This window comes from Carassius gibelio, chromosome B7 (genome assembly GCF_023724105.1).
Source record: "Carassius gibelio isolate Cgi1373 ecotype wild population from Czech Republic chromosome B7, carGib1.2-hapl.c, whole genome shotgun sequence".
In the NCBI taxonomy this organism is placed as follows: Eukaryota; Metazoa; Chordata; class Actinopteri; order Cypriniformes; family Cyprinidae; genus Carassius; species Carassius gibelio.
Genome location: NC_068402.1, coordinates 10,391,513 through 10,401,858, shown reverse-complemented (window position 1 = coordinate 10,401,858; position 10,346 = coordinate 10,391,513). Strand labels below are relative to the sequence as shown.

At 40.2% G+C, this 10,346-nt stretch overlaps 1 protein-coding gene across 1 annotated transcript; it reads left to right on the top strand.

Annotated features, from left to right (window-relative positions):
• The first annotated feature begins 965 nt into the window (after positions 1-965).
• On the top strand, positions 966-6,918 carry gpr185b (G protein-coupled receptor 185 b). The gene is made up of 2 exons (XM_052560486.1): positions 966-1,395; positions 2,226-6,918. Exon 2 carries the CDS (start codon positions 2,228-2,230, stop codon positions 3,224-3,226), a length of 999 nt encoding a protein of 332 aa, XP_052416446.1. The 5' UTR covers positions 966-1,395; positions 2,226-2,227; the 3' UTR covers positions 3,227-6,918.
• Positions 6,919-10,346: the final 3,428 nt, after the last annotated feature.

Below are 10,346 nucleotides of genomic sequence, written 5' to 3'. Positions count from 1 at the left end.
TGTAACAGTGCAGGCATACTTGTGAGAAAGGTATGAGAGAGTGATGATGTAATGGCTTACCCACAATCCTGTGCAGAGAAGATGAATGGGGAGTGAGAGTGAAGGTGATTGGTGGGAGCCCCCATCAATGACTAGCCATTGCAGGGTCAATGCTCAACCAACGTTGAGGTTTATTGTAATTCTGATCACTGCTACTTATTCATAAGATTGTCTTTCAGGGAAAATGCAATAAAAAAACAGCATTCCTTTAAACAGTTCAGTGCCCTCCTTTATCTCTCTGCATGTCTCTATTTTCAGTACACAAACAAAACCCAATTTCAATGCATTGTTCATTTGAACCTGTACATTTCCTTGTCCAGTTTTTGTTTTGTACAGTGTGCACAGGTTTTTGTGAGAGGTATTAGAACAGCCCAAAAAGTGCCACAGCAGGTAAAACCTTTATGCCATTCAAATCTAATTCTCATGATCATCTGCCCGAATTTGCTAGCAGATGCACAATTCAAGGAAATGTGACTTTCTAAAAATACACAGCCTTGTAAAGACATCTGCTGTTGGAGTATTTGACAGTGTCCTCAGTGGGAGACGCACGCACCACTGAACACTCATCCAGCTCTTGAATAAAACACACTCACACCTTTCACCACTACAATCAGTAATTTAAAAATAAAAAATAAAGGGCATCTGCTTTTAATAATTATAGATTGATTACGATTACATTCCCCCCCCTAGAATTTCGGCGGCAAATATGTTGCGTAATATCACGTAAAAGACACATAGTCATAAGAGGGGCACCCGAAATGTAACAATAGACACACGCAAAGTAGATTTACTTGGATATCTAAAACAAGTGACAGCGGTGTTTTGGCTTTGTACAAGCAGGACAGTCTGGGGTGGTCGGTAATTTTGGAGAAAAATAAGAAAGAATCGTGCTGTTTTACGCAAAGCGGTAGCGGCTGCCGGCGAACCACACAGAGTGAGACGCGCTCGTCTCTTCTACCTTATAGTTTGATTCGTGTTGACTGAACGTGTTTTATTATTAATATTCCGTCCACAGCATCTCTGATTCACAGACTCGATCATGACTGTTGTGAGGACTCTTGACGTCAGAGGGGAGAATCATCGGTGAGGTCCAATGGGGGGAATATCAAGCGAGGCAGCGCTATCGTCCTACCAACAGTATTAGCCATGCTAACCTACGAGCACCTCGCCTTTCCACAGGACTTAACCCGCCAAAGATGACGGTTTTGCTCAGCTGCGTGAAACAAAGGGCAATTTAGTTCTTCTTTTATGTTGTTCTCCGTCTCTTTCTGGGTCCTCCATCTAGTCTCGTATGACAGGCACGGACTGCGCGCAAGCTCGGGGGAGAAAAAGGCATTGCAGCTTCATGGCACTGAGGTACCGTCTGCTGATGCGCACTTGTGCTGTCTTTTGTGAGAAAAAACCTTAGTTAAACGTGTCATTAAATTGCGATGATTGTTTTTTTAACCGGTACCAGTAAATGTAAACGAATAGCCGGAGGGTTGACCTCTCCAAGCCCTTTGCAGTCTTTTCTTTGTAAGTTTATATATAGCCAGGTCTGTGAGGTGGAAATTTATGAATGAATGAGTCAAAATGTGTCTGCGTCTATGGCGTCAGGTGAAAGCGCATCATTGTGGATTCTGAAAGCGTATACACGATGCCTTCATAAGAGACCCGTGCACTGAGGTGGCGCGTCTTATTTTTAGACAATTACTAAAAATAGAAACAAAGTGAAGTGCGTGCATTTTGTCGGGACGCTGCTTGATTAATAGCCTTTTTGCGATGAAATGCACATGAAGCAGCAAACTAAGCGAAATATTGTACATTTACAGGTTGCCTGGATGCAGTTTGCTACAATGTTTTGCTGCTTACAAACGTGATTATTAAGTCAGAACTTTAAGAAGAACTATTCAGTTTATAATTAACCACAAATCAACACTTTGCCAGCTGTTATGATGAAATCTGAATATTGTAGCTAATGACAAAATTTGTAAACACGTATCCTACTTTGCCTAACAATTTCATTCTTGACTGCCTAAGTATAAGAGACTGTTTCATCAGGTTCAGGGGGCTTCAGGCATGTTTCTATTGACAGATATGCTATTCCCACTGCCTTTCCACTGACATACACATTCTCTATCTTCACTACCGCACCCCTCTCTCTCTCTCTTTCACCCCCCTCCCTACCTCCCTCCCCCCACCATCAGCTATGATTCACTCTCTTGCAGCAGCAATGAGCAACCAACTTCAAAACACCTCTTCCCTCTCCACGGCGGACACGTGGAATCTCCTGGATGTGCGGAACTCATCACCGGTGCGAACGGCAGAGCTGAGGCCGCTTTCTGTTAGCCCGTGGGACATTGCACTGTGCGTGACAGGCACGCTCATCTCCTGCGAGAATGCAATCGTGATAGCCATCCTGTTCTACACACCCACCTTGAGAGCCCCCATGTTCATTCTGATAGGGAGCCTCGCGTTTGCAGACCTTCTTGCGGGACTCGGCCTCATTCTCAACTTTGTCTTCATCTATATGCTGAACATGGAGTTTGTGACTCTGATCTCTGTTGGCTTGCTGATTGCTGCCTTCTCCGCATCTGTGCTCAACATCCTGGCCATCACGGTGGATCGCTACTTGTCCCTCTACAACGCTCTGACCTACCACTCGGAGCGCATGGTGACATTCACCTATGTCATGGTGGGTCTCATTTGGCTGGTGTGCATCATCCTGGGCCTACTGCCAATACTCGGCTGGAACTGCCTCCGAGACGAGGCCAGCTGCAGTATCTGCTGGCCGGTCACCAAGAACAATGCCGTGGTGCTCGCGGTGACGTTCTTGCTGGTGTTTGCCCTCATGATGCAGCTTTACCTACAGATCTGTAAGATTGCCTTTCGCCATGCACAGCAAATCGCTGTCCAGCACCAGTTCATGGCCATTTCCACCACAAAAGGTGTATCCACGCTCTCTGTCATCCTCTGCACCTTTGCTGCATGTTGGATGCCCTTCGCCATGTATTCGATTGTGGCAGACTCCAGCTACCCGATGATCTACACGTATGCAACAGTGCTGCCGGCAACATGCAACTCGGTCATAAACCCAATCATATACGCTTACAGAAATCCGGACATTCAGAAATCCCTGTGGTTAGCCTGCTGCGGATGCGTGCCGTCCAACTTCTCCTTGCGGCCAAGGACATCGAGCGATGTATAGGTCGGACTCACATAATTCGTTTGTACTGTGTCAGTGTTACTGATATGATGTCCTCCCTTGGTGGGATCCCAGTCAAACGTTGCTGGTTGTGCAGTAGGTGTTGTGATCCAAGAGGTCAACCTGCTATGTATAATTAGATGTATTTAATGCATAGTAGACCTCTATGCACAAAATTTAAAATTATACCAGATGTGAGACCGTTCCAGTTGAACATGATCAGAATAATCTGGATATTCTGAGATATGCATTACATGCCTAGTGACACAAATCAATATACTATTTATCTTAAAAAAACAAAAACATAACAAACAAAAAACATCATTAATAGCTAAAATGATTACAAAACTGACCTGATACGTATAAAGAAAGCTGTAAACGGTAGACAGCTTTCGTGTACATGCTCATGCTATATGGAGCTCTTTCAGCACCACGGACAGCAGCAGGTACAAAGCTATTCCCTATTCCCCGCCTCTAACACTTAAATCTGTGTTCGCTTAAAAATTTATGAATGACAGAGAGAAAACACGGTCCTGTGAGCAAAAATTATAGAGCTTGTGGCATTTGTTGCTTTACAGCCAATTTTATCAAATCACTTTTTTTTAGAAACTGAAATTATAGTGCAAGGGAAAAAAATTACCTCTTTTCATTTCAAAGTGATTATTTTTTGCTACACATCATTGGCGGTGAAATTTCATAAATGTAAAAATCCCTGAGAAAAGCCAATTTGTTTAGACATGCTGAACTGGTTTATTGTCTAACATCCCTAATGACATTGAAATATCTTCTGCCACGAAGCTGTAAGGCAAATCATATTTTCACACATTTTTGGTCTCTGGAATCCATTGAGCACACGTCTTGGTGTTGGTGCAAAATGGCAGGGTTAATGAAGGTCTGAGCGCGAAATGAGGTGTCAGCCACAACACTTTAATTTCAACATCAGGCAGCATCTTTCAAGGCAATTTTGTGTTAGGCCAACTGAGACATGAACGCTTAAATAAGACGAGTGCTTCTGAACTGAAATCCCTTCTGTCCCATTTTAGCTTAGTTATCTGATCTTTTAATAGGCCTTCATGCAGATCTATTTACACACAAGCCTGACCCTAACATTGATCCCTGATCTGATGGACTAATTGTACATTCTACACACTCAATTATATCTGATAATCACCAGGATCATTTTTCTGTAGGATTCAGCCAAAAGGACCTTGAAATAGCATGTAAGATTTAAAAACACATCATTTAATCAGCCGAATTGGATTTATACTATGCTACACAACCAAAAAAACAAAAACATAACAACATAAGCTCAAAGGACAAAACCGAGAGGAAACATCACTAAAACGTTGTAATATTTTATATGCATAGATATTTGTTGAGCTTGACCGTAACAAAGCCTTGTGTTTTCGAGGGGGGTATGAATGTCAAAGCTGTTCTTTGATGACCCCTCATTTGCGGCAAATATCTTAATTTAGGCCTTACCTTTTCTCTTTTGCAATAACAAATTAATGTGTACCGTTCATTGATAGAGCTACAATCACAATGAGGCCATCGACAGAGCTAATTTTACTTCCTGACTTGAACATGATTAAAAAACAGACTGAAAATAGGTTTTTCAACTCTTTAAATCAAATGTACTGTTTTCTAAGATGTGCTTTCACATTATAGTACAAGCATTTAAAGTTGGCCTTGGGAGCCCATCCAGGTGCCCTCCAACTAACTACTCTTAGTGACCTGCACGAGATCTGATGGACTTTTACCTGGAGATATTTCACAGTCTGGACACTGTGGAACAATTTTTTTTTTTTTTTTTTTGCACGATTGTGTGATATGCCTGATTGTTTGTGGTTGTGTGTGTGAAAGTGAGAGAACCATTTGTTTATATACCACTCACTTATGTCAGGAGTGGGGTTCAGTGACCTGTCACACTGTGCCCACTTATAAAAAATAACCCACCCCACATGGTACACAACAGTTGGCAAATATCAGTGTTTTTCAGCAAATCTCTACCGTTATGTAATGTATCTTCACTACAGTGTACTCAATGGGATGCCATAGATTCAGTTTGTTCAGGGGTAAGCGGTTATTTTTCTTATGCAATGCTGTATGGAAATGTATATTTTTATACACATCAGGGCATGAGTTTTATGATGTTGTTTTGGTGTGTGTGTGTGTGTATATGTGTGTATTCAGTACCTGTATTCTTATCGATGGTTTCCTAGAAAAAGCAAAAAAAACTAAAAACAAATGATCAAAAAAAGTGTTGGCAAGACAGAAAGTGCCATAATTTCACTTACTAGTGTCTTATTGATTTCATGCATTTATCAGATCAGTAAAAACAAGGATTATGATTTGTAACATCACCTGACTGTGTCGACAGTACCATTCACCTTCAAATTTACAGTGGTTGAGGCACAGATTGGTGTGTAGATAGTCGACATCTAGGCAGCTTGACTACTTAACACAGATAGGATATAATTTGTTTAGTAGCGGCTAGTTTGAACAGTTGGGTCTGAAAGTTAAAGCTCAGAAATAGACCCAGAGAACCAGGTGGTATGCACGTTCTATGCCAAACCAATGGCTGGGTTCCACTTTCTCTCTTGGACACTGGAGTCCACTATGGCTACCGACAGAGCAATGCAGTCCTCTCTTTAGCGTTCTGTTGGACTGGGACAGCCCTTTTGTGTGCCAGACTACAGACAGATGGTCCTCCCCCAGCCTCATGCTCAAAAGTGACCTATCTAATTACTAACACCGCAGATATCATCACAGAATTGAAGTATGCCAGGCAGCCAGCCATGTAGATTTTCACATATCTTGTCAGTAATGGACAAAATATAAGATGACTGCATTAGTCTGCAGTTACAGTACAGGTGACGGAGACTTATTTTTGAGAGTTACACAGAACAAAAATCTAGCGTGAGACCAGCGTACCTTAGTCTTCAGTTGTGACGTCAACGCTGGTGTACGTAAATGGAGAGAGGTCGTCTGAATGACGGCACCTAACCGCATGGAAGCACTATTACCACTTAATCAGTCCCTGCTAAAAATAAACTTGAAGAGCATGGAATGTTGCATTTATCTAGGGTACTTGAAATCCGTTTTCTGGGCCATTAAGCCGAGCTCTGTGTTTCCCATCAACAGCTACAATAGAGCGAGAAGGCGCCGTCCTAAAATAAGGGAGGGGAGAGAGACAAGCTTTTAGAAGATCCTCTGGGGTTATGTAACCACTGCACCCAAAATGTAGCTCATTCTCTGAAATCCTAATCTCTGTGCATTACAGATGAAGTCTCACTATGATCTATCACTTTTGCAATCATCTATAGTGCTAAAGGAATGTTTTTGTGTAGGTAAACTGTCAGCACAATTATGTGGCCCTTATTAGCAAGCGGTCAGAGATGTGGATGGGTGCTCTGATACTGTGATGTAATTGTTGTTGATTATTTTCTTGCTTTGTTTTTCTTTGTATTGTGAACTGAAATCTGACAAGTACGATGCACTTTATGAAAGGTACATGCTACACGTTGCAATGTAAGTGTGGAATGTAATCCTTCCTAAAAAAATGATTTATTTTTATTACTGTAAATATGACAATACTGAAACAAAAAGAGAGTGAGTGAGTGAGAAGGGAAAAAAAAAAACATCAACAACAACACGAGGAGATTACTTTGTCAAATAAAATTCTGCAAACCTAATCACAGTCTATGGTTTTTGGTGTTTTGTTTGTGTGTGTGTGTGAGGGGGAAGGACGGACTCAAACCGGTACAGGTCATCGTTTGAAGGCGGCTCTGCTATAAAAGGCTTGGGTATGAATTATTGAGCCTTTCCGTTTTTACGTAACGCGCTGTCAGGATCACGGTGAGTGTGGGATCTGAACGCCAGAGATCTTGTCGAGCCCACGCTGTGAGGTGATCGGCAATTCGCGCCTTTTTCTAAAGGGTCATCGAAGCGCGTGCTGTAGAACTACTAAGTTATGTTATATATAAAAAAAATCATAATCGATAAATAGGGGGACTCCTCAAAAAAGAAAAAAAAAAAGAAAAAAAAACGTTAATATTTTAAGAATCTCTGTTAAAATATTTTATTTAATTAATATTACTTGGTACTTGTAGATGTATAACTACACTGTAACAGGAACACCTTAAAATAAAGTGCAACCGAGCTTTTCATTGAATTAATGTGTAGGCTATTCACTGATGTTTGTGATATTATAACCCGTTCTCTAAATGAAGTCATCAATTATCATCAATGAAATTTAGTTTCTTTATAGTTAGGACCTATAGATCATTTCTAACAACATACAATATCTGCATAATTATACATATTTGATTAGCTGTAAGATACTTCAAGAAAGCTTCAAATTAGTTTTATGCAACGCGTTGATACCTGCAATTCAATATTAACATTGAATTTGTTGGAAGCTTACAAATGTTTATTTAATAATGATATAAAGATTATAATAACTGTAATAAGTAAAACAAATGCTAGGGCTTCTACTAGCAAACATGGGCAGACAAATTGTAATCTGTTACTGACTCTGAATTACATGACACAAATTGAAGTTAGTAACGTTATCTGTTACACATTTATAAATCAGACTACTTTTAGATTACTTTTGACCCAACTCATTTATCACATTGATTTAAATAGGATAATATTGTACCATATTGATAAATATTCAAAGAGTGAGAAAATGTTTTCCTGTTATTAACAGCATGAAGTGCATTAAACATTATATTACATCATGGGGCGGTTTGTTACGGAACTGCAGGGAGTTTTTAATGAAAAGCTAATATATATATATATATATATATATATATATATAGTCAAATAAAGTTGGGACACTGGTACAAACTGTGAGTAAAAAAGGAATGGAATAATTTACATATCTCAAACTTTTTTTTTTAATTCACAATAGAATATAGATAACATATCAAATGTCGAAAGTGAGACATTTTGAAATGTCATGCCAAATATTGGCTCATTTTGGATTTCATAAGACCTAGACATTCCAAAAAAGTTGGGACAGGAAGCAATAAGAGGCCGGAGCCGTTAAATCTATATATAAGGAATAGCTGGAGGACCAATTTGCAATTTATTAAGTCAATTGACAAAATGATTGGGTATAAAAAGAACCTCTCAGAGTGGCAGTGTCTCTCAGAAGTCAAGATGGGCAGAGGATCACCAATTCCCCCAATGCTGCGGCGAAAAATAGTGGAGCAATATCAGAAAGAAGTTTCTCAGAGAAAAATTTGAAAGAGTTTGAAGTTATCATCATCTACAGTGCATAATATCATCCAAAGATTCAGAGAATCTGGAACAATCTCTGTGCGTAAGGGTCAAGGCTGGAAAACCAAACTGGATGCCCGTGATCTTCAGGCCCTTAGACAGCACTGCATCACATACAGGAATGCTACTGTAAAGGAAATCACAACATGGGCTCAGGAATACTTCCAGAAAACATTGTCGGTGAAGACAATCCACTCTGCCATTGCCGGCTTAAACTCTATAGGTCAAAAAAGAAGCCATATCTAAACATGATCCAGAAGCACAGGTGTTTTCTCTGGGCCAAGGCTCATTTAAAATGGACTGTGGCTAAGTGGAAAACTGTTCTGTTCTTTTTGGAAAACTGGGACGCCATGTCATCCGGACTAATATACAGTGTGTGTGTGTGTTTGCATATAATATATATTTACCTGCATGTCATGTGGCAATAACCAACGTCAGACATCCATGAATCTGTGTCCAACATCCATGCAAATGTGATATTTAATTATTAAAAGATTTATTAAATATTATTAATAATTAAAGATGATTGTCAAAAATGCATCTGAGAGTGATTTACTTGACAGCATCCAATAATCGTTTATTGCGAAATGAGTGGCACTAAAAAACAAAAACTGTTAAAAAGCACAAAAGAAAAGTGCTGTCTATTTAGAGTTAAACATGATAAAACACTAAACAAACCCGTCCGGAGGTAAAAACTCGACACTTCCTTCTGCAACAATGTTTACTCTTGCCAATATTGTCTCAAACAAATACACACACACAATGGAGAGAAATAAAACGTTGGTGGACAGTGTTTAATGGAGTTCACTTGGTTATTAGACAGAAAGAAAACACTGAAATTGATGTCTCGAAAAGAATGAACTCACGCACTCTTCAACAGTAGACTAATAAGTGAGAAAGTGCGCATCCTGCTGGTAATTTGGATGAATCACAACCAATGAATGCGCGTAGAGGCAGGACAGAATGGTTTGCCCACATAACCTGCCTACTCATTCAGTCATTCGCTCACGAACACGCACACGGTGAAAAGCAGGGATGAGTCACCGGGCGCGCGCGCCCACGCATGCGGACAGAAAGTGAGAAGTGACAGTATCACCGCCTCAACAGCACTGAGTCACGCTACAGCAATACTGAGACTGTCACCACCAGAACTGCTCCACGACACAAACATATAGAACGCATCACACAACATGACCTTTTCTTACACAATGTTATTATTACACTTTCAATGAACTGTAACGAAGACAATAAAGACAGCAAGACTTTAACGAGCCACCAAACAAAACAGATTAACACTCTTGACTGGGATCTAATGCATCTGGTGCATGACTAGAAGCTCATCTGTTACTGTTTTGCCCTGTAATCTTCCCTGAATCATAATGAGTCTCCCTTCACTCCTTCTAAATGGTCTCTTTCTCCATTAGACATGCACACAAACAAACTTAAACAAGAAAGAAGACATACTAAACCATTTTCTGAGAACTCACTAGTAACCATTCCCTACATACCTGTGGAGATTTAATTTTTTTTTCCAGCAAACAGGCTCACTTTAAAAACCCAATTAGTTAGCTCTACAAAAAGCTGAAGGAGACAATGAGGACAGTGAAACAGGAGGGAGATGCGTCACAGATTCACACAGAGCTGATCATTCTCCTGCTGTAAGTCACGACTGTGACGGAGGCACGTCTGACCTTCCTCAAAGTTAAGATCAGGTGAACAAGACCCCGGTCACCCTCACTTCTCTGCCAATTTAGGAGGGATGAGAAAGCTTAATAGTAAAAAAAAATAAAAAAAAAAATAATAATAATTAAATGAGGGAAGGTGAAGGAGAAGT

What these genes read in the sequence shown, in the direction of transcription:
- gpr185b (XM_052560486.1), top strand. Translation starts at nt 2,228, where the DNA reads ATGATTCACTCTCTTGCAGCAGCAATGAGCAACCAACTTCAAAACACC.